Source organism: Lupinus angustifolius, chromosome LG11 (genome assembly GCF_001865875.1).
Source record: "Lupinus angustifolius cultivar Tanjil chromosome LG11, LupAngTanjil_v1.0, whole genome shotgun sequence".
NCBI lineage: Eukaryota > Viridiplantae > Streptophyta > Magnoliopsida > Fabales > Fabaceae > Lupinus > Lupinus angustifolius.
Genome location: NC_032019.1, coordinates 34,163,575 through 34,188,915, shown reverse-complemented (window position 1 = coordinate 34,188,915; position 25,341 = coordinate 34,163,575). Strand labels below are relative to the sequence as shown.

Genomic DNA, 25,341 nt, shown 5'->3' with positions numbered 1-25,341 from the left:
TATATATATATATATATATTTATTGCATTCTAAAAACAATGGTATTTAGAACACCATAAACAACATAGGTGGAAAAAGACGATTAAAAATTGGTTTTCGACGTGCTAAAAAAATCACAATGAAAAGGTGGTCACGGGACAGATTTCTCAAACGTAGTTTAAAATCAAAACAAATAATGTTGTAAAGTCAATAAAGTCATACCAACTCCACAACTTATCAACTTTGCCCTTTATTATTATTATTGGTGAAAAATGTATAGTTAATATATTTAATTCATACTTTAATTTTTTCATCAATTATATAAAGGGTGAAACAAATTTGACTATAATATTTATATATTATTAACGTAAAGATACACGGATAGTGTTTCATTCATTATTTGTATTATTTTTATTTAAATATGAAGATAAATACTTTTATGAATATGTATGTATGTAGAGATAACTAATAAAATTTCGACAATACATTAAAAAAATAATTTTTATTAAAATTTAGTCATAAATAATTACATAAAAAATATAAATACAATTGTCTTCAAATATGACATGTCATATATATTTTTACACAAATTTTTCTTCACCACATTGTTAAAAGCTTAATCATTGATTCAAAGATGACATGTCAATGTAATGGGACCCTTTTAACTTTGCTTGGTCTTATCTTCCTTGTTACTTTCCAAGCTCTTGCACAAAATCCACTAGTGGGTTATACTTCCATGTTGTGTTTCAAAATTGCTTTTGAACTTTCAAATACGTTTCAATGAACCATTATCCAAGAGTGTAAAATGTATGTATTGAAAGTGTAAAGATTTATACACAATCAGTGTATTATCCACCATTCATCTGTAATACTTTTATTTAAAAGTCAATCACAACTAAAAATCAATGGTAGGTGATGTAGTGATAATATAAAAAACATTTACACTGTTGGTGTATATATCTTTTTCCTATTATTCAAAATTACTCTAAAAGTGCATTTGGAGTTAAATTTAATGAATTAGGATATCTTTTGTTATAAATTAAATCTAATTTAAAGTTGCATAAATACAACAATGAGTTAGTTCATTTGTATAACATTCTATTGGTTCGCTTTATAACATATAATATCAAAGTTAAATATTTGATCACTAGTATTGATATTTAGTGAAAATGATAGTTACATGCTCCAAAATAAATAATTTCTTATTCATAGAGTGATATGATATCATTGGTTAATACTGAAAAAGTTGCATATACACATTTCCTCTAAAAAATACTTATATATTTACAAACATGAACCTTGTAGAATTGTGCATAAAGTTTTAATTGTCGAGATCCTTGTGCTCACTCCGCGAGAATATCATAAATCAAAGGTCTTGAAAAGGCTTATATTCTCACTCAGTGACCCAGTGTTGCTCAGCGAGAATAGCTTTATCGTTGAGTGATACCACACTCGTCCATAACCAAGATTCTTTTAATGAACTATGCAACCTATTCATGAATGATTTTTTTTAATGTCAAAATAAAGGAAGCAAAGGTTTAAAGAAATGAGTTGCCTCTCATTAAGCAATTCTTTAACGTCAATAATTTGACGACTTATGGAAATCAAGGGTCTCAAAGATGGTTGTTGGTGGTGAATCAGTGAGCATCATTACCAAGATATGGTTTTAGCCTTTGCACATTCACTTTCGATGGCATCATGGGGCTTGACCTTATTGATCACAAATGGTCCAGTCCATTTGGACTTAAGCTTGACAGGAAATAACCTTGGATTAAAAAGGAGCACATGTTGACCAACATGAAACTCTCTTTTGATGATTTTGCTTTCGTGATATTTTTTCACTCGTTTCTTGTAGTCTCTAGGTGAATTGTAAGCTTGAAGATACAATTCTCATAATGTGAATAATTCTCTTTTCTCCAGCCAAATTCTCATTAAAATTTAGAAATTTCATTACCCAATAGGTTTTATGCACCAATTCAATTGGTAAATGACATGATTTACCATAAATTAGATGAAAACGGGTGAAGTTGAAGCCAATCGGGGCCTTTTATGCATTTTTGTAAACCCAATGTATATCATCAAGTTTCAACGACCAATCCTTTAAGACAATGAGACTGTTTTCTCAAAAACATTCTTCATATCTCGGTTAGGAACCTCAACATTCCCATTTGTTTAAAGATGATAAGGCAAAGCTACCTTATGTTTGACTTCATATTGTTCCAAGGCTTTGGCCAATTAAGAATTGCACAAGTAGGAGACTTCATCAATATTAATGACTTAGGGTGCAGCAAAACGCTTGAAAATGTTTTTCATCAAAAAAATTAATAAACATTTTGCAATCAATTTTGGGAGGCAATTATTTACAACTATTTGGACAAATATACCACCCCTACTAGGATGTCATTGGTATCAGATGGTGGAAATGGTCTCATAAAGTTCATACCTTAGCAATCAATGACTTCTACTTCTAGAACAAATTGAATAGGCATTTCATTCCTTTTTTTGATACCCATAGATTGTTGGCAAGAGTCATAACTCCACACATGAAAATGTGTATCTTTGAACAATGTGGGCCAATAAAATCTAGCTTGAAGGACTTTTGTAGTAGTCATTTCACCATTGTAATGTTCATCTTCTTAATAGCCCATCAACACCCAACTTGAATATATGGGGATCATCTCATAGATAATGAGTATCATACCTAAGAAACTTCTTTATTTTGATCATAGTTGAGTACATAAGGAATGACACTAGCCAGTTTGTAGTTGGTCATGTCCATAAACCATGGTCACTCTTGAATCTGAAATTTTTTCTCATTGACAATCTTTTTTCCTTGATGGTCACCTCATCATGGATCAATATTCATGGATGATTGGCAACCAAATTCTCTTTTATGCTTTTGTCCTTGATTTCCAAATCAAATTCTTACTATAATAGAACCCGTCGAATTAGTTTACTTGTAGGAAGGCTAGGTCTGAAAATCTAACGGGCTAGAAGAGCTAGCTCCGCAAGAACCAATGGACCAAGTCATCGGTCAGATTAGCTTCCATAAGTATTTTCATATGAACATCTCGAGTGCAATACAAAAGGAAAATGGACTAGTTGACAATTAACAAACACAAAATAGCAGTGTACATGTCACAACTACCTATGTTTTGTTTGAAGGCGATATCATGACCACCAAAAGCAATGTAAGGGATTATTGCATCCTCACTCATCTAGATTTTGATTTCCTAAGTCGCCATCCTTTCGCACCAGGTTAGATTGACATCCTTGTAGTGGTAATGCTTGTAGTTAACCATGAGGTGAACCTAGTGTCAGCACGAGGGAAACTTTGATAGTTCACCTAGTCTGAACCTTGGTAGTCCTCCTGGTGGAAGGGGTTGTCCAAATTACCATCTCCATGAGGGAGGGAACCCATGTTCGCATGTGACTTGAAGTTGTGCACTATTCTAGATATTCCAACAGAAGAATCATCACAATCCGAAGACATCAAGGCAATGATAGTCGATATCCACTTCTACTTATATGAAGAAAAAAGAGAAGATGGGTCTCAGAAGGCTCAACCACTCCTAAAGGTCGCCCTATAAACCCACCACGATCGTTCAAAAACGATTAAGTACAAATCTAATTTTGGGCACATGAATTGAGGCGTCAAGCATTAATCGGAGGAAAAGACATGCATGTGCAAGTTGTATGAGTATCGAGGCATCCTCAAGCATTGACTATACAAAAATTGAGATCTCTCTCAAGCATTGACCAACCACATGTCAAATGTGTCCAAATAATGATGAGTTGTTGACAATCCACCATGTGTTGGTCGACTAATCAAATCTATAGAAATGAGAAGACACCACTAAATCAAGTCAGAATGACAAATTTTTTGAAAGATTTCCCGCTCTAGAAGACTAGAACTCTGAGGATGCCCAAAATTACAACCCAAATATCGGTTCACTTTAGCAGGACACATGAATCCATTGTAATCATCTAGAGCTAAACACTTTAGTCTAGTGACACATCCACACACGAAAATACAACTAGAGTGGGGACAATTGTAAATCATGCTTGAGTGGTCAACCTAGCTATGGGAAATGATGACAGCAATAGGACATGGCCGAGTTAATACTTGTAAAGCTGGAAAACCCTCTTACACACCAAAGAACAAACTACGCGTCATGAGTAGTGTATCTTCTATTTATCTACGAGTCAGAGGTTAACGATGTTTACAATAATGACATCTGGGCAAAGGTAAAGTAAGACAACCTATCATGGTTAAACCATTAATTGTCAGTCTAGAAAAAGGTAATTAAGATAATCCGTCATGATTAAAGCACTTACCTTGGAGTATATTCACTTTATCTATCTATAAATAGAGAGAAACACCCACAAGAAAGACTTACTTACACTCATATACTCGCACTTCACTTTCTCTCTCTACAACAACCATTTATATTGACTTGAGTGTCAGAGTCCCTTTTCAGGTACCCACTTAAGGTGATCAAAGGCTGACTCTTGCTCGGATACAGCAGATAGATCAGGATTTCAATCAACCTCTTACACGCCAAAGAACAAAAATCAATGGATGTTGCTAGCAACAACAATGGTACAAATGCTAATAAAACCCTTTTATACACTAAAGAATAAAAACCTCTTCAAGGTCTTTCTTTTCTAAGATCTATTGTGTAGTCTTTCCTTCCTTTGTGTTTGGGAATTTTGGGAGGTTTTTTCCATCTGAATTTGTTATGGTCAATTGTTTGTGGGGCCTACATGCCTTCCCTTTTTGTTGGGGACTAAAAAGGGAACTATGAAATGTTGGGTAATTGTATTGGAAGCAAAAAGCGTTGGAAATAAAAAGGATTTATTTGAAAAACGCTTAAAGGTGAACAAGGTAAAAATGATTTGTTGTTTTTTCAATAAGTTTTTAATCCTTGAAAAATAGGATTTTTTTAGTTTTTATGTCATTTTTGTTTCATACCCTAAAGTTGTAAAACATTTGGAGTGTAGTGATTATCCATACTAGTGAATATTGCATAATATTACATATTCAATTTTTATATATTTCATTTTTAGACTGTACTTTATATTATATTTTTTTGTCTGTTTATGATAATTTTTAATTTAAGGTGAGACATGTGGTTAATTAATGTGTTGGTGGTGGTTGCTTAGGATTATATATTTTTTTGTAAAAATTAAATAATATTAAGGGCAAAACAGGAAGTGAAAATTACACCATGAATGAAGTTATTTTAAATTTTGCCTTTATATATAGTATATAGTATAAATTTAAATGATGAGTTATCAAAATAATTACATAAGACATAAGTTGTTTTAACTTTTAAGTTATATAGTCATTCATGATCTTGACACTTCATCACTACTTAATTAATAGTATAAAGTAAAATCAATTGTTTTAAAATTTAGGAACTTTAAACTAAAAAGTAATTTTATAGGAATTAGAAAACAACTTTTTAAGACACTTGGTTTGAGGTTTCATGTATATTCTTTAGAATGCTTAAATAGAGGATATACTAATACCAATGGAAATAGACAATATGAATCTAAGAAATGAGGTTGAAGTGTATTTATCTATATTTAAATGTGAATCTGATTGAATGGAGGTGGTATAGATCTTAATCGTGTTGCAAATGCCTTACCAAAATATGTTTATTTATGATCATTCCCATTAAGGAGGGATAAATGTTTTAAGAAATAAAGGGAAATATTAGAGGTGACAAAATTATCCATAATTTATCCAAATTCATTTTAATGGATTCAAATAAATATAATTCAATGCATAGTGTTAATAATAGATGGATTTAAATACATCTATTGTATCTAATGGACACGTGTATATATATCTATTTGGATGGATACCCAATCCATCAAAAAACAATAATTCAATTAATGATTTTTTGCTTTTCAATTTCATTAAATATTTAAGAAAAATAAATTTAAGCAAATTCATCTATGATTCTCGCTCTTACTTTTAATATTTATTATTTACAAGACATGCGTAGGGATGACAAAAAACATATACCCGTAGGTACCTACGGATAAAACCCATACGAGCACAGGTACGGGTCACAAACGGACACCCGTAGATTTTACAAATGTGTTTTAAAAAATACTCATAGTACATACGGACGTGTATATATATATTATGATACCCGTGTCAACATGTATTCATTATTTATATGATTACTATACTATCTTTAATTAAAATAAAAAAGACATTATTCTAACATTCATTACACTATGTACATCTTTTCCTTTTACTTTGCTTACATTTGTTTATCTTGTTTACATCTTTTATTGAATTTAGTGGTAAAACACCCTACAAATATTATTACATGTGTAGAAACACATATATCTTGCAAAGAAAATATATTTTTTGTTAAGAAAATGGGAACATCAAGTCAGACAAATAGAAAACATCATTAGATTTTGTTTTTGCCAAATATTCAATCAAAAGACACAAAAATAATTATGTTTCATCTCATTTGAAACATAATAGAAGTAGGAAGTTAGAAATTCATTTATAATATAGAAACCTGTAGGTATCCAGAAATACCCGCGAAAAACCCACATGTGGGTACCAGTATGGGTATGGGCGGGTATATGTAATGTTCTCCTATTTTGAAACGAGTAGCGGGTAACTGCTACCTGTGTCTGCTCGTGCCCGTTGTCATCCCTAGATATGTGTATGTAGTTAATATTAAAATTTATTCTAAAGTACAAAACATTATTAACATAAGAAAAAATGTATGCACTCACGGTATATGAGTTTTATGCACTGTCATTGCATCATCTTCATTTGTATTTAATCAATCATATTTTTAGTTCCCATAAAAAAATGGATTGAATATCTATTCATTGAAATCCATGAAAATAAAGTCATAGTTAAATTAGATATATTGAATAACTTAAACTATAGTTTAAATGAATTTGTACAGATTAATAGATGATTTTTCATCGATCCATTAACATTATATCTAAATCCATCCAAACTCATCTATTTACCAGTATTAGGAAATATAACTCTTAATAATACATTTATCATTCTAAATACTAATCTCTCCATTAATGGAGAACCCTTCTTCTAATTCTATCACATCCAAATTGATAGTTATGAATATCAAGCAAAATGATGGTGCAACAAAACATGATTTGTTGTTAAAAAAATCAATAGTTTAATAGAAAGAGGGCCACAAATCTCTGCATCATCTTATCATAAATTAACATCATAACAACCCTTTTTTAACCGTTGATCTGACATTTCAACCTCAACATATTAATCAATCGTTAGTTAATAACGTTAATTAATTAATGCATCTTCTTAACCTTTTAAACTTAATGGTTAATTAATTCACCAGCATCTCAACTCCAACGGGCTCATAAATCATAACCACTATTTATATGCTTTGCGAATGTTATATTAATTAAATGGAAAAAAATAGTTAATGATATTTATTTTGTGAAAAACTTTAAAAATCACAATTATAGTCCATATATAATCTATCCAAATCAAACAAATATAAAGGAGCTTCAATCAATTATATACATCATAAATCACAATTTTAAAGTAATTGTTTGATTATAAAATATAACCAATAAGAAAAAATTGTAAAATCTATACTCTGACAGTGTAAAAATTTATACACATGTATCTCATCATCCACCATTCATCTAAATTACATTTTTGAAAAGTAAGTCATAATTAAATATCAATGATAAATGATCTAATGATAATGTATAAAACTCATACACTATTAGTACATACATCTTTTTTCTCTAAGAAAAATAAAAATAACATGTGTGATCAGTTTCTACTTGATTTTGTAAAATAAATCTCAAATCCAAATATAACTAATCAATTTTTTTACAAATTCAATCTAAAATTATCAAATAAAAACGATTTGATCAGTTTTTAGATTTTTAAATGAATTAACAATTGGAGGGGATATTATAATTTATGTAGTTGGAGGCAAAATAGGAATGATAATATACTTTTCACTTTCTAGAGTTTTAATCCTTGGTGGTTTCTCTTACCAATATTTTTAATAAGATGTAGATATACTTCTAATTGCAAGTATGAGCGTATTAAGGGGTGATTTTAAATTTAAAATAAATATAACATAGTAGATAAACTTTTGAGTTAATTAAGATTTTAAATTTTAAATTTCAATAGTCTCATCTTATTGTTTTTTATTGTTTGAAAGTCGATTTAGCAATACATAATTATAGATGAGTTAGGTTTGTGGCTCACTAGGATCATAACAAATCTCACTACTCTAGGAGCATTTATAATCATATAATAAATCTTATATGTTATGAGCCAATTTCTTACCTATTGATTCAACTTTCATTCGTTAAAAATGTGTATACTACATGTTCATTTTGAAGATTTTCTCATATTTATTTTGTCATATTTATAAATTAGATGATATAATAATTACTATTTTTCATCATTGCCCTTACTTAATATTTTATTGATTTACGTAAGTAGTCAAGAAATCAATGACAAAAATATATAATATATTAAAAAACATAATAAATACAATCTAAATCAACACAAATATTATATTTCTTAAGGTGTGTATTTTTTGTGATGCAACAAATAATTAGGAATGGTGCATTTTTTGGGTAATGTATTAGGAATGTTGTATTAATAAGTTAAAGGGAACCTTCTAAAAGTTATTTACTTAGTAAGTTAACACTTAACACTTCATTCTTTCCACAAAATCTTTAAAAATTGCATATAATTTTGTCCCATATAAAAGTGATGATAGTAATTTTTGGAAATTGCAAATCATAGTCAATGCATGATTTTGTAATCAAGGAAAACAAAAGATACATTTAGTTACTAGCATGATAATAAGATGATTTTTGCTAGGCAAAATATTGAAAGTAAAGTACTATATATGTTTTCTTAATTTTTTACCTTTCAAATTTGTACAATCTTTATGGAATGAATGAAGTAATATATACACTTTTCCTAACTTAATACATTGGAAATAAAAAATAAGAGTTTAAAATATGTACAATGATAGTGTAAAACTTTTTACATTGTTAGCATATTATTCATCGTTCATTTGTAATACTTTTGTTCGAAAGTCAATAATAACAATAATATTATGAATAGTAAGGATTTGATGATAGTGTAAAAAATACTTACACTATCGGTATATATATTTTCCTTTTATGGGTTCTGTTTTGGTTGTCATTTGAGATAATAAGTAACAAAACCCTATTAAATAACATAAAAACAAACAAATTTAAAAAAATAAAAAAAGAAAGGGAGAAATTTCAATTTGAAAAAAGCAAATTTTAGAGATTCTATTTTTTTTCTTAATTCAACCTTACTTGAAGGTCTCACACCATATTGAACTTGTTAGTTGTTAGGAATGAAATGTGTAATGTTTTTGTTGTTGATTATACCCATAACATTATTGTTATTATTAAAGAATTTGAAAAATTGTTGAGAATGACATTCATAGCATTTGAATTGAATTAGTTGTAAAAGATAAAAATATTCTAACAAAAAATAATATAAAAAGTAAAAAGATAAACACTAGCATAGCAACAAATTTGAATTTTTGTTTTAAAAAATGGACACACATTTATCCAAGATAAGATAATTTTTCTAAACTTATTCTAATAAATAATATTACCTCACAATTATTAATTATATGAATAACTATTCCAAACAAACTACTATAATCCTTAATCATAATATTATTTTTTAACCAATCAAAAAATTAATCCATTTCTAGAAGGAAAAAATATTAAATCAAATAGATAAATACAATTGTACCAAATATGCTTATTCTTTATCTCTATCAGCTTGAATTTCAAATTTTTGTTACACCCTAACGTCCGTTAACTGACGTGATAAGAACAAAACCACGCACCTGTAACGGCCATTGACGGCAACGTCGGTGCTCCTATTCGTTACAAACAAATATAAAAATATAAATACATATACATGCGTTTCTATTTTTATTTATTATTTTAATTAAAAATTCATTGTTTCAACGTTCGAGATTTTTTCGAAACCATAGCTATACAGAGAGAGAAGCAAAGCAAAACAATCTTCGTCTCTCTCACTTCGATTCCCGCCACTTCTCTTCAAGCATGGTACTTCACTCTTCGCAGAAATTCACGTTTTTGTTTTGTTTTTCAATTATGGTTTATTTTAATTTTTGTATATTTTATTATGCTCTGTAAATTTCAGTTATTTTTTCGTTTTTTGATCGAGTTGTTGCGTTTTTCTTTGCAGGGAAACGAAATAGTTTGATTTGAATTAATGGGGGTTTTTGTTTGTTTTTGGTGAAAACCCTATGATGTTTTTCTTTTTCAATAAAAAATTAATGGTGAAGGTTTTTGATTTGATGATGGATTATAATATCTGGGGTTTGTTTAAAATTTTGTTTTACTATGAAAGTTTTGATATTTTACAAATTAAGCTGGGTTTTTAAGGTTTTGTATGATGGGTTTTTGAAAGCTTATTGCTTAGTGTTTTTGATTGATTAGAATTATGGGGTTTTGGGGTGATGGGTTTGTGAAATTTTATTGCTTAGTGTTTTTGATTGATTAGAATTATGGATTTTGGGTTGATGAGTTTGTGAAAATTCATTGCTTAGTGTTTTTGATTGATTAGAATTTGAGTTTTGGTGATGATTTTAGAAGGATAGTGTGGCTGAGATGAAATCAGAGGAGCGTTGTCAGGAGAATAAGCAATCTACTGCTGCTTCTTGCTCTTCGATATCTGAAGGCTGTGGCAGTGCAATTCGCAAGTCTACAACGATACGTAGTCCGGCACTAACGTCTCCTTCACATCGGTAACTTTCGTTAATTTCTTACCTTTTGTCATTTCAGCAGTAGTCATGAATCATGGTGTCGTACCTTGATGTACTATTGGTGATTTACTGCATGTTTTATGCCTATATTTTATTGATTTCTTACCTTAATTTCACATTCTGAAGTTGTAGCTGATTCCCTTAATGTATACATACACCATGATCTTGATGCATTGTTTTTCATTATATGTGAATATTCTTTTGTATAGGAGGACCACCGGCCCTATAAGGCGCGCAAAGGGAGGTTGGACAGCAGAGGAGGTTGGTCTTTACTCTTTGGACTTTGGATACAGTTCTTATTCTTACTTCACATTTCAATCCCAACTTTACTTTTTTTCTAGATATGTTGTTGCTTGTTTTTAAGCTGAATGATTAGTGAATTCAGCTCAGTTGATTTAATGTCTGTCAACATACATTTATATCTGCAATAATGTTTTTTCGCTTTTTACCATTTTAAGTTGAGTCCAAGATCTTTTGTGATCATCTGTATCAGTAATTGTGGCTTGTATACTAATGCAAATTAATAATTGCTCTTAATATTTTCTTCAACTTGCTTCAGGATGAGACATTAAGGAATGCTGTTGCAGCTTTTAAAGGAAAGAGTTGGAAGAAAATAGGTATTTATTTATATTTACCACAGTTACTGCCTCTGACATCAGTTGTTATTGCTACCTTGCTTTTATGATGATGATATGTAGCTCAATAATTCATTGGGGACCTTTATATGTGATTTATAAAATAGTTATAATGCATACTTGATTACAATCGGAAGTGACTGTTCAGATAACATGAATATTATTTGAACTCATCTGATATATTTGAACCGAGGAGATAAGATTGTTAATCTCTAAACTAAAGAAATCGGATAACCTTTATCTTCTAAAGTTCTTTAGTAGTATTTTTAATGCATAGGGCAGTCAGCACTTCTATCCATCTTCTGTTCAATCTTTAAGGAAAAACTATATATAATTAATCTTTGTATAACTATTATTATTATTGATTTTCTTGGTACTTAAATGGAGCCAGAGAATACTGCAGTTAAAAAGGACAAATATAATGCTTGATGATAACATTTTTGGTTATTTTGTATCTTCTTTGGAATGCAGAAAAGGCCGAACAAATTAAAACCTTCAAACCTCTATCTGGGCCATACATTATAATGTCTGGTTGTAGTTTATTCCATGACCATATGAATTGTTCATGTGGTTCTGTACTATGCTCTTAATGATAATATTATGCTAATTTTTCTGACCACCTTAAAATGTGGAATGCAGCTGAGTATTTTCCTGATAGATCAGAAGTTCAGTGTCTGCACAGATGGCAAAAAGTTCTTAATCCAGAACTTGTTAAAGGACCTTGGACACAAGAGGTTGAAACCTAGTCCTTTTACTATTTCTTACAAATTGAAAATTTCCTACAATCTTTTCAAGCATTAACTTCTCTTGCTTGGCTTATAGGAGGATGATAAAATTGTTGAGCTGGTGTCAGAACATGGGCCAACAAAATGGTCTTTGATAGCCAAGTCTTTACCTGGTCGAATAGGGAAACAGTGCCGAGAACGGTAGGTCAGCTGAAGTCAACGTGATCTTTATTTCTTTTTGTATATTCTTTCTCAGTCTTCTTTATTGATAAGAATGACTAAATTCTATAGGTCTTCGTATCATTAAATATAAATTTTAGATCTGTTTGTTGCATATCACCCTCAACTTTTGAAGATTTTCAAGTTTAAAATGACAGCTCAATTACTTCAACTTGCTTTGCATACGTGATACTTAAATTTTAGTGGTTTTTCTTTTCAAATGTTTACAGGTGGCACAATCATCTCAATCCCGACATAAAAAAGGACGCATGGACTATGGAAGAGGAAATGACCTTGATGAATGCTCACAGTATACATGGGAATAAATGGGCTGAAATAGCCAAGGTCCTTCCTGGAAGGTATGCTTTCTTACTAATTCTGTAGCTATTATAAAATAATAAGGTCGTAGAAGAACTCGTGATATGGATTGTGAAATCTTTATGTTATCATGTTAATTGTGTACATCATCTCGGGTTAGTGTCCTTAACACGATTTTTGTGTTATTATGCTGGAGGTGGTGGTATTTGGAAGTATTCCTCTCTCTCTCAATAACAACAATTGCAATTATATTGGAGGATAAGGAATCCTCCTTAACGTAAGCACAAAATACTAAACAGCAAATGAAAAGGAGAAAATCAATGTAGCAAAGCTGTCCAATCCCTCAACATATCTAAGTCTGTGTTTCAGTACTTTTGTTTTATCTTGTGATTTTTTTGCTCATCCTGCCTCTGAAGTCTGGCACTAGGCGCAGCCCCGGAAAAGGAAAAAACAAGATAGAAAATCTACAGTAAAGAAGAAAAAACCTGTAGTAAGCACTAAGCATGATGCATGAAGTTGTCACTGTACTGGTTATAAATAATATTTGTCTCTTATTCCACTTGTCATTTTGCCATTCACACATTTTCACTGAGATTTATGTTTGTAAGGCTCTTCCTTGTTGTTTTACTATTTCCAAGAACAGCTGAGTATGAATGATTTTTCCACCTTTATCGTGGACCTGACCAATCTAATCAATATTTTTCGAATCGTATTTACTGGAAAGATTGCCTCTCCACTCGTTTTTATAGTTGATATAAGTATTTTGTGTTGTGTATCCCAGGGAAATGCTAAAACCGTGGTAAAAGTGTTGTAAAAAGGATGTCACGATGCAATCATTATGCATAAGCTTCAAGATATATTTTGTGATATCAAATACTTTCAAGTTTCAATTTTTTCTGGTATTCCACATTCCAACTTAATTACGTCTGTAACAAATATGTCCGATTTTTCTTCTGTAGGACTGACAATGCAATAAAGAACCACTGGAATAGTTCTTTGAAGAAAAAGTTGGATTTTTATACAGCTACGGGAAGACTTCCTCCAATTTCAAAGAACAATACACAAATTGCTGGCAAAGATTCAATTAGACAATCTGTTAATAAAACACAACTTGTTTCTTCAAACAAAGAATTAAATGCAGCTGTTGAAACATCTTCTGAAACTACCGCCATTAGTAAGCTAGATGACAGTAGCAAGAATTCCTCAGGAACAGTAAGAGTTGGTTATTCTTCAAGTGTTCCAGTAAATGAATCTGCGGATTCTGACTCTGTAGAATGCAATCCCGGATCATCCAACGTAGATCTCAGCTGTAGCTACTCAGAGCCGGTGTCCAGAGCTAATTGTGGAATAACTAGTGGGCCAAAAATTGAGAATTATAGCCTCAATAGAAAGGCAACTATTGAGCATTGTATAAACAATGGTGAAATGAGCAGTAGCAGGTTAATCATAACATCATTTCCGCAAGAAAGTCCATCATGTGGTTCTTTGTGTTATGAACCGCCATACCTAGATGGTTCAGTTCCTTTAGATTCTCTTGATCTAAATTACACATGCCGGCATAATGAGTCCGTGTTGTCACCTATTGGTTTCCGTACTCCAACTAGTATGAAGAGTCGGGAATGCAGAGAGTCACCGGAATCAATATTGAGAAAGGCTGCCAGTACTTATCCAAATACTCCCTCCATATTGAGGAGGAGAAAGACTGAAGTCCAAACACACACCTCTCCTACTAAAATTTTGAAACTAGATAATGGTTTGCATGCTTCTAATGAACCTGCAAGAGACAAGGATGATTCTGGTTCTGAAGTTGGCATTTGCTCCGAGAGTCCAGCAATAGTTGTCAATGAGAGTGACGGTCTCAGCAATACGGCGTTCAATGCGTCTCCACCATACCAGCTGAGATTCAAGCGAAAAGCGGTTATCAAGTGTGTGGAAAAACAACTTGAGTTTGCTTTTGACGAAGAGAAGAACGATGACAACGATATCGCAATGGAAAAATCTGTGAAGAGGAACAATGTGATATCTGAAGATTGTCTGCATGAAACAAATTTGGTAGTGACATAGCGCATATATTGTAAGTCCATGCTGATTATTTTTCTCTTTAAAGTACTGTATTATATTCTACTTCTGCTTAAGCTGCAATGCATAATTAGAGTTACTGTCTACTTAGTGAAAACAATTTTTATTATAGGAATGAAGTTTTTCCATAATCACAAACTAAGTGCAATAACTAGTAGCATAGTATTGTCGTTGAGAGAGTGAGCCTCAGCGCAACAGTTTGCCTTGTGACTTTAAAATTCAGATTCTGGAAACAGCCTCTCTGTCGGGATGTATAGTTTTATTACCCGGCAGGGTGAGTATCAAAGGTCATTTGTTTTTAAATTATCCTCGTTACTATCAAGGGTATCCCCTCACCTTATGGGTAAGGAACTAATCTCTTTCGGATGCATGACTTTCTCTCCCAATAAGTGTAGCTCCTAGGAATCAAACCTTTGACCTTTTGGTTATCTCGAGGATCTAGTGGGGCCTTACACCACTAGACCAACCCTTGAGTGTGTTTACCTTGCTGTTCTTGTTGCCTGATCAATCATCACTCTAACTTGGCTTATATTTATGAATTCTAATCACTGTTATTCTGAATTGATGTAGGGTTTATGGCAGGACTTGCTTATGAAGCTGGCAGATTATTTATCTACATTTTTTTGACCACATTTTTACCAATTTTGCAAAGATGATTCAAAATGACTTGGAGCTTACCCACTTGATAGTTTAGCTTTCAAAAAGAGAATTGACAAATCCCATTAATTTTTGGATATACATAGCTAGGTTTTGTACAGTTATATCCCAGGAAGAATAAATCTTGAAAATAAAGGTATGGTACCTGCTGGTTTAATTTAGTATACTAATGAGACATTATATTAAAGAAACAATTTTGATAGCCATACAAATGGATGCTTTTGTTGAATTTGTCATGTGAGAAGTTTGAGTTTTTCATTTGGAATTTATTTTTGATACTTTGCTTCATTACAAATATTTCATGATTTTTTTGTCTGCATGACCAAGATATGGAATTCCTCAATCTTGGCTCCATATCATATTAATGGTTTCCTTTTTTTTGTTCTCAATGTTTCCTTTTAGTTTTTCTGTTCATAATAATATATATATTTTAAATTATAGTGTAATATCTATACTGCTATCGATATAAAGTTTTATACATAGTTAATATATCATTCATCATTAATGTGTATTAGTTATATTTAAGAGTCAATGATAATTTAATATGACTATGAATGTAAAAAAACTTACATAGTTGATGAAAACATTTTTTCTTCTTTAAATTATACTATGGCTTTACTGGCATAAGTTCAACTTATTTTTAGTAGGATCATCCACTTTTAGAGGAAGAAATTGACATTTTAAGCCTACCTTGTTTCTTGGAAGCTATGAAATTTGATGCTAAATTTAAGAAATTGACATAACTTTGATTTTCTTAATATTCTAGATATTCCATAGTTCCTTATCATGTCCATTTCCAATTTCTTGTTGGTCGCGATTTGATATTTATGGTCAATATAGTAAAAGTTTTTTATATGAGTAACATATTCATTCTTTATATGTTAATTATTATTACAAATAGTTAATGAGAAATTGAATATAATATTTTATACAAATAGTAGATAAATATTAAACCACATGTGAAATTTAGACCTAGAAACTCATGTGAGAATAGTGACTATGCGCTCAGAATAGAATAAGACTATATATTTATCAAGGTCATTCTTATTGTTTTTACTCCCTGTCAAAATTTGAAGGCATAACTTTCATTTTTTATACTACAAAGAGTATTTCCTTATTGAAAGAACTAATCTCTTTTGGTGTATGGTTTTTTTTGGCAAGTGTTATTTTCACTCTTGATCTTTTGGTCATCCTGAAGATCTAGTGGGATCTTATGTTACTAGGCTTATACACATATTTGAGTTGTGAGGATAAACCATGAATTCCATAGCATCTTGTGGAGTTTCATTGGATGTTTGTCTGGTAGGGTTGGAACCGAGTCGAACCAGAGTTCAGCTCGGTTCAGCTCGATAAGGATTGATTCAGTTCGAAACTCGACTCGAGTTCGATACGAGTTATTTTTTAGTTCGAATTCGGCTCGGTTAAAGTTTGCGAACTGTTCGGTTCAGTTCGAATGGTTCATTTAGACAGCTCAAATAATTAATTAAAATTTGAAAAATACTAAGGTTATATATATATATATATAAATATAATCTTTTTATATATATAATAACAATAAATATAAAAAATAATGTAAGAGTCATAATAAACCTAAAAATTACTTTATATAAATATATAGGTATATATATAAATAATTAAATATATATATTTATTAAGTTAATTCATGAACCTAACGAGTCGAACTATATCCAACTCAAGTTCGACTCGTTTATTTAATGAGCTCAATTTCTAGCTCAAATTCAACTCATTTGGTTCATGAACTAAGTTTATCGAGCTAAATAACGAATCGAGTTTCGAACGTATACCGAATTGGTCCAGTTCATTGTCAGCCCTATTTGCTGGACTCTAAGTCTTCAATGAAAAAATAAAAAATATAGATAAGAGAGTGGGGCATTAAAATAAAAACTTTAACGTGTTAAATATGTCGTGTTAAATATGTCTCTACACAAATCTTTCTAAAATTGATAATTCTTCACAGCTGAATAAGAAATCTGTATGAACACTTCAAAAAGAATTCAGAAACCCGCATCCATTCTATACACTGCTTTGGTGTTTAGGGATGTACAACACATGCACATTAGAATTAAATATACAAAAATCTCTTTATTTCTAAATATATCATCTTAGATATATTTCACACAAGTATTTATACGTAGAAAAGGAGGTAATACATTTTTTTCCACAGCTGAACAAGAAATTCATATGAATACTTCAAAAAGAATTTAGAAACCCACATCCATTATACACATTGCTTGGTGTTTAAGCATGTACAACACAAGCCAATTAGTATGAAATACACAAATATTCATTCTTCTTATTTGTTATTTATTTGTTATGTTTGTAGAGTGTGGTATCGATGGCGATAATGATAACGATGCGGTGGTCATGGCATTGGCAATGACAATAGTGAGAGCGTTGTTGCCAGTGGTGGAAGCATTCACGGCAATGGTGACATCGGCTGCGAGAATATGGTAACAACTATAGTGGTGGTGGCGATAGTAAAAGTGGCAGCGACAATGACAATGTTGACGACATGAGTGGTAGCAACAAAGGTAGTGATTGTGGTAACGATGATCATAATAGTGGCGATACTAGTGACAATGATAATGATAATAGTTGTGATCATAACATTAACGATGTCGATACTAGTGATGACAATAACATGAATAGTGGTGGTGATTTAGGTGGCAATGATATTAATATTAGTGATGGTGACTATAACCACTATGATGGTTTCAATAATACTAACACCAGTAATGATGACAAAATTTTATCCCCTGATTTATTGGGGGACATAAGGGTAGTTTAGAAATCAAACTAGCTTTACTTTTTTAGATTGATTTTTAACAAAACCAAACCCGCCTTTAAAATTATCAACATTGTCCTTTCACTTTAAGAATGAATATGACTACGGAAAGGACTACATTCAAATTGCAGATCACGTCATGTAATATAAACACAATATTATGATTATGGTAATCGCCGTAACCATATCACACTGCTGCAATTACAGAAGGACACCGAATCATAATAATGCAGTCACATCATGCTACAATGCAACTGCATCAACTGCATTTGGGCATACCAAACCACATCGAATTCAAAAATATTTTTTAATCGCATAATAATTCATACTGCAATGGTTACAATCCGCATCACAATAGCTGCAATGACGATAATCACAATGACCGACAATTTAAAATACTTAGAGATATATTCGTGACATAGAAATGATATGACATGGATGATTTGTATGCCCTGTTCCTTCCCTATTTTTAGCATAAGTGGTGTGTCATAACCATATTCAGAAAATTTGGTTTTTAACAAAGTTTTCATATTCATAAAGATGGATGTCATAAACCATGCACATGCATCTACTACTAATGCAAAATCCTCAAGTTTTTATAACAGATAGGAAATGAGTAATAACATTTTTAGAATAGGCATAATAGCAAAACAACCATGACCATAAACTGCATATAATAATAAAGCCATCAGAAGAAAACTAGTTGCAACTTCTGAGTGATGTTTATCTATCTTCCATTTGGCTCAGCAAGCCTTGACCTGCATCCTACCTGCTCTAGAAACTTCGTAAGTCGCGAGTGCTTCGCAGCCCATTGCTCGGTCAATTTCTGTTCCTTGGTTTCTGCATCTCTTCTCAACACTGCCAATTGTTCCCTGTATTCCATTTCAATTCTGTCCAAAGCAGCCGCCTGCTCGTCCCGAAGAGCTTTAATCTTTGCTTCTATTTCTTCCATTTTCTCCCTCCTTCGACTCGCCTTCTCTGAGTCCAGCTGCAACTCGACTCGGCTTAACCGCCATGCTGTTTCCTTCTTATGTGCTGCCAAAGCATGATGCACTTCCTCCAACTCTTTAGAACACTCCACTAACTCAGACATAAGCATGTTATCACCATATGCTGCTAAAACAGACCCGTGAGGTGTTACGTTGCCCATAACAAGAGGACCATTGTCCGGCCCTCTTACGGTTTGCATCCACGGAGGAGGTGCAGCCACTACTGAGGGAGAAAGACTTAGTGTCACGGACGGTGAAGGTGGCCTAACAGGTGCAGTGTTATTAGAATTGGAGATCGAAAGCCAAGAAGGAAGCATTGCTGGTGCAGTCACTGCTGCATCGGTATGTATAAAAGAACCATTAGAAGAAGCCATAACATACGATGGCGAAGGGCGCTCGTTCACTAGTTTCTCCGCAAAACTCTCTAGTATGTGCTCGTACTTGCTATCGTTTATCGGGTCAACAGTTCTATCAATCACCTTTGTTTCTCTTTGCTGCTTCTCTTTGAATACTTCCCACCACTTCCCTAACCTCTTAGCAGTTCGACCTGGGACTTCCGCAGCAATTTTCTTCCATTTGTTTCCGTGTTTTGCTTGAAGATGGATGACAAGATGCTGCTCTTCCTCGGTAAGAGATCCTTTCTTAATACCAGGCTTGAGGTAATTCTTCCACCTTTCTAAGCATGACTTGGCATCCCTATTAAGAGGCGTGTTCATGCGCTGAGACACAAGATTCCATTCTCTAGGACCATATTGTTTGACATAAGCACATAATAAAGCATCCTCTTCAGCTCGCCACCGTTGCCTATCCTTCATTCCAAAGTGCAAATCCCACAGCTAGTTTCTCAGAACATAAATTCTTCATCATGTCACTAGAAAAACCATGACACTTTAATGCATCAGTTCACCAGAATTTCAAGGAAAAACAGAAACTTCAGGACAGAAAAAGATCGATTTTCTACAATTTACAAGCAGAAGTGATTCAGCAATTCCGCACAAATACTAATGCCTTTATAGCATACAAAGATACACAAACAACTCAGCTAAAATCAACATAATATATCTATTACAAACACAAAGATACATACAAGTGAACTACCAAAAGAAATCAAAATAAATACACAACTTCAAGTCATTATGTTATTAAATTGCAGCAATGTAATAAGAGACATGTTAAAAAATATAACATGTATGATAGTGCCGAATATATGTCAGGAATATTCTGTTTATGCATACTAAAAGGACTAAGAATTAATATGCAGTGAAACATCTAACAGAGACAAATCATGCATGTAAGATATTCAGGGGAGAGGGAACATGATTAGAAAACAAATGCATAATGATTAATACCTTCAACTTCAAAGCAATTAAGTTTCTTCTCAGCCTAAGTACCGATATCTATTCTTCATGTCGGTGCTTAATTATTTGACCATCAGAACAATATGTCAAGATTTCAGAACAAAATCGTTATGTAAAGTTAACATGACATAACAATCACATAGTCTAAAATAGATTCCAGCAATCGTTACCAAATTTTATTTCATGGCTACGATTAAAAAACAAAGGCGACCCAATGCACAAGGCTCCCACTTAGTGAAGTCTAAGGATGGTAGATATACGCAGCCTTACCCCGTAAGCAGAAGTTCCTTTAAATTGTAAGGAATATAAATATATTACAATGTTATTACATGCATTTGCAAGCTGTGAGAATCTAGAATGAAACAGGACATGCTGAATTAGACAATTATGCTATTCTAAAATTATGATCAAGAACCATGAAATGCTAATGATGACATCTATGATTTTTAAAAAAACAACAAAAACCAAAGAAAATTCCAACACTTGTCCATGGACACATAGAAAAAACATTTCATGACTAATTCTTAAATTGAAGTTTTAGATAAACATTCACACACATAAGAATGAGTTATTTATTTATAATAATTGGAGAACACAACGAAAAACTTGGACTTTGAAAGTGTGCAGAGCATCAATTAATTATAGATATGGATTTGGATTCTCTACCTTCAATTTTGTGACTTCATTCCTTTTTTGGACACAATTTTCTTCTTTCTCTTTATTTTGTGCTTTTAACTATTACTTAAATACAACTATAGTTTAAAAAAAGGAATGAAAACATAAAGTTACCAAATGTTATCAAAATTTGAAGTTAGAAAATCCAAATCCACACGTGGATACATAGGTATATTATATTAGTTGAACTTGAATAATTTAAGTTAATTAAAACAGAAAGTACCAGAAAATGGGTGTCCAAAATCATTGAGCTGCTCCAAAATTGAGGAATTCTATGAAGCAAAGTTAAAAAAAGCACCAAAACCTGAAACACATAACATGATATATATATATAACACTGAAGATATTTTTGCAGCACCTTTTTCACCAGTAAATTGACATGAATTACATTATCTAAATAATTGAAATTGCAAAAGAACAAAAAATAATAATAATTGAGCATCACAAAAAACTTTCCTTTCCTTTACACTCCACAACCCACATAGAAAAAACAGATTTTTATATAAAAAAGAAGAAAAAGGAAACATTTTGATACTAAGTAATAAGTAGTAGGAAGCACCCCAAATGGTTAAAAATGAAGAAGATGAAATAGAAATGGTAATCTTACCTTGATGAATGAGTGGTGTTTAGTAAGAACCTAAGTTGAAGAAATGGGTTCTTAAAAAACAAAGAGAAAGTGGAAAACGAGGAGCAGTGTCTTCTTCTGCTGCACTGATATGCTATGCTAAGTTATGGTAGAGAGAAAGAGAGAGAGAGAGAATGGGACCATAGAGAGAGAGAGAGAAAAGATTGAAAAGACAAGACATGGAGAGAAAATTGACCCCACAAGAGAGTGACAGAAGAGTGAAGAGTGAGAAAAGTGTACGTTGGTTTCAGCGCATAATATGCGAGAAAGGAAGCCACGCGAATCATAGGGGACACAAATACATCCTATGCACTTCAATCACCAACCTACGTCCTAAATGCTCTCAAACCCATCCCGTTTCATTGATTAAGTAGTATAAGATCCTATTAGATTCTTAGAAAAACAAAAAAAAATTAGTAGTTTGATTCCGGCGAGTGATAATTGTTCAGAGATAATCCTACACTCAAAAATATTAGTTACTAACTCATAAGAATAAGATGAATAAATACTCTTAATAATACAAAAAAACTTATCCTATTTTATTTCTACCAAAGATCAATTATCAACTAATAAAATGTTAGTCTAACTATACAAGAATATCATTGCTTATATAAAAAAACAATTAAATAAACAATTTTAATTCTACCTCAAAATTAAAATATGATTATATTTATGTCTTTTTTCATATTTCTTTTATATGATTATGCTATTAATATAGAAGAGAAGAGATTCACTTACTTAAAGAGTAAAAAACTTATTCTATATCTTAGCCTCTAATTTTAGTAAATAAATCTCGACTACTAAATTTCTCTAAAATTAATCGTTAAAATGTAGAATAAGTTTAAACATACTCTTAGAATAAGTGAAACTTTTTTAATATAAAAATAAGGGAATCTCTTATACTTTATATGTGTTTGGGGGATGAATTAGGTGAATGATGGATATGGAATTTGTTGAATACTTTGATGGAGCATAATCATATATTATTTTATGTATATTGACATTTTGATTGTTGAATTGAATGTGGGTGTAGGAAATGTTCATTCTTCTCTCTCATCATCAAAGCAATTTCTCTTAATAGTATTTTAATGCTCAAGAAATGCCACAGAGAGTTCTCAATCTCGTGAACGGTTGGAAAAAATGCATAGCCTCTTCTCTTTTCGACTCTGCCATGGGTGGTCCATATTTTTTTGGGGACAGTTATTTGAGAACAGCTGCTAGGTTGTAACTGAGATTGGTTCCAATTACAAAAATCCAACAAAATTTAAAAAATTACTTTGGTTTTTTATTTGTGTTTTTTTAATTTATGTTTTGATAATTATGTACTTCTTCAATACTTGTTTTGTAGAATGTGTCATGTTACTAAAACATCTTCATATATGACTTATATCATTTTTATGGACTAAGTGAAAAACACATAGATTTGATATCATATCTTAATCCAAAAAATTCAAGATATGAGGTTTATGAATACATTTACATATATTATCTTCAATTCATCCAATTTTATATAATATGAGACTTTTTCTTCAATATCTAACATGTGTGTTATATGTTCAGCTATAGATTTATATTAAAATTTTAATAACGAAGTATTTTTCTTACTAATTAAAATAAATGATATATAAAGTGATACACTTTTTGGAATATGTGATTTTTTATTATATGTATCAAGTGAGTTGAATATTTATTTTAAACTTTTAATTTTTTATGAAAATAACTGAAATTTTACAAAAACAATTACCATTATTTTTAAGGTTTTTATTTTTTCAGTAAAAATAAATAAATTGATAAACTGAGCTCGAGATATATAAGTTTGGTTCGGTTGGATATTTGTATGATGAACTATTAGTCAAAAAAAAATGGTACTACTAAATGATATTTTTCACCATATAGATAATGAACTAATTCATTTCAGAGTGTATAGTTATTCTCTCAACTAGTATCGTTTTTAGAAATGAAATTCATAATTTTTTGGTCCACCTGAAAATCTAACAAAACCTTAAACAATGAGATCAACCCTTTGTTAGTCTATTGGTCGAATTAAACCAAACTATCTTGTTTTACTATATTCAATTCCCAACCTTCTTTTAAAACTAAATCAAACCATAGGATGCTTTCAAGAAACGCGTGTTCCTTTTGTTTCTTTGTTGGCCTAGAAAAGTTTACCACTCTTCTACTATTTAGTGGGTGCAAGTGAAGTTTTTTTTGTCTTTGGTGGTATTTCTACATCAACTGTGAGATCTTTCAATTTGAGATGGTGAAGATTAATTGTTTGGTGTGAATAATCATATCCCACATAATAACATAGTGCTAAAAAGTAACTTTTGCAATGAGTACTATTATGATGGTTTAAGCTTGTTAAATGTGAGTTAGAATTTTAAATGATGTATTATTATGTTATTGGGTGAAATAGGATTAGGGAGACTAGCTTAACACAAAGATGATAGTGAAGTAAAATAATTTAAAATGTGGTTTTTGAAGGCATTTTTTGTTGTTACTCAACCCCATTGACATCTTCATTTTCAAGGAATGTTTAGTTTCCAAGAACTTGTTGCCATGGTTATCAAATTTTAGTTTTCATAATATTTTAAGAACTCCTCATCATCCTCCTAATCATTTCCATTAATGTGTGATTATACATTTATAATACTTTCCTAGATTTGTTACTCAAGCGTTTATCTAACCAGTCATTAAGGACAACTTTCATTAACCAAGTTACCCTTTATTCTGTTCCTTTTTATTAAATTTCTTAGCATTTGTGTTTCGTGGTCTTAAATTAGTTAAGAAAATGACCTCTTAAATTTTTTGCCTGTTCTCCTCCTAGATGAGCTTTCCAATTATTTCACTAACATCCCACCTACCTTTCTTAATGTTGGGTTTATTCAAGTGTGAAGTCGCACATTGGATATGTGGGAAGAAGTAAAAGGGTTTATAAGTAGAAAAGGTTCATGAAACTAATGCCTTAATGTTTTGGTTCAAGACGTGGTGTTTCACTTTTGACTCTCCATTCTTTTATACCCGGTAACAATAGAACTCCCCAATGGTTGGAGGCTCCTAGTTGCAGTCTGGTCCAACAAGTGGTCTCAGAGTCGATGGTTCGGCTGAGACATAGTGGACTTAAGGGTGGGCAAACCGGAAAATGTGTGGTACCCACACTTGATGGGAAGATTGTTGGGTTTATTCAAGTGTGAAGTCACACATTGGATATGCGGGGAGGAGTGAAAACGTTTATAAATAGAAAAAGCTCATGGAACTAATGTCTTAAGGTTTTGGTTCAAGAAGTGGTGTGTCACTTGTGACTCTTCACTTTTCTCATACCCCGGTAATAATGGAACTCCCTAGTGGTTAGAGACTCCCCGATTGCAGTCTGGTCCAATAGGTAATTTGAAAATATCCATACACAGGTCACAATGA

At 31.7% G+C, this 25,341-nt stretch overlaps 2 protein-coding genes and 1 long non-coding RNA gene across 9 annotated transcripts in view; 1 reads left to right on the top strand and 2 right to left on the bottom strand.

Annotated features, from left to right (window-relative positions):
- The window catches only part of LOC109360327 (myb-related protein A-like), a 24,157-nt gene extending 8,483 nt beyond the window's left edge, over nt 1-15,674 (top strand). The window contains exons 1-9 of one of the 3 annotated variants that reach the window (XM_019605132.1): nt 9,984-10,116; nt 10,666-10,820; nt 11,048-11,099; nt 11,398-11,455; nt 12,113-12,207; nt 12,296-12,399; nt 12,648-12,776; nt 13,695-14,809; nt 15,385-15,674. In XM_019605132.1, coding sequence (XP_019460677.1) covers nt 10,114-10,116; nt 10,666-10,820; nt 11,048-11,099; nt 11,398-11,455; nt 12,113-12,207; nt 12,296-12,399; nt 12,648-12,776; nt 13,695-14,799 — 1,701 coding nt within the window. In that variant the 5' untranslated portion in view covers nt 9,984-10,113 and the 3' untranslated portion in view covers nt 14,800-14,809; nt 15,385-15,674. Of the gene's footprint in view, nt 1-9,983; nt 10,117-10,258; nt 10,821-11,047; nt 11,100-11,397; nt 11,456-12,112; nt 12,208-12,295; nt 12,400-12,647; nt 12,777-13,694; nt 14,810-15,384 lie in introns of those variants that run through there. The other 2 variants (XM_019605134.1, XM_019605133.1) reach the window with 2 other exon arrangements.
- On the bottom strand, nt 15,371-25,341 carry LOC109360330. Its single transcript, XR_002109160.1, has 3 exons — nt 25,330-25,341; nt 18,515-18,520; nt 15,371-15,480 (listed from the first exon to the last, which is right to left on the bottom strand). It is a non-coding gene; the product is annotated as an uncharacterized LOC109360330 (long non-coding RNA).
- On the bottom strand, nt 18,809-22,056 carry LOC109360328 (transcription factor AS1). Of its 5 annotated transcripts, none has more exons than XM_019605137.1 (3): nt 21,907-22,056; nt 21,523-21,603; nt 18,809-20,274 (listed from the first exon to the last, which is right to left on the bottom strand). In XM_019605137.1, the coding sequence occupies exon 3, from the start codon at nt 20,079-20,081 to the stop codon at nt 19,005-19,007; it is 1,077 nt and encodes a 358-aa protein (XP_019460682.1). In that variant the 5' UTR covers nt 20,082-20,274; nt 21,523-21,603; nt 21,907-22,056; the 3' UTR covers nt 18,809-19,004. The 5 variants fall into 5 exon arrangements, with proteins under 5 accessions (XP_019460682.1, XP_019460680.1, XP_019460681.1 ...); XM_019605135.1 differs by having other exon boundaries at nt 18,809-20,137; XM_019605136.1 differs by lacking the exon at nt 21,907-22,056 and adding an exon at nt 21,859-21,889 and having other exon boundaries at nt 18,809-20,137.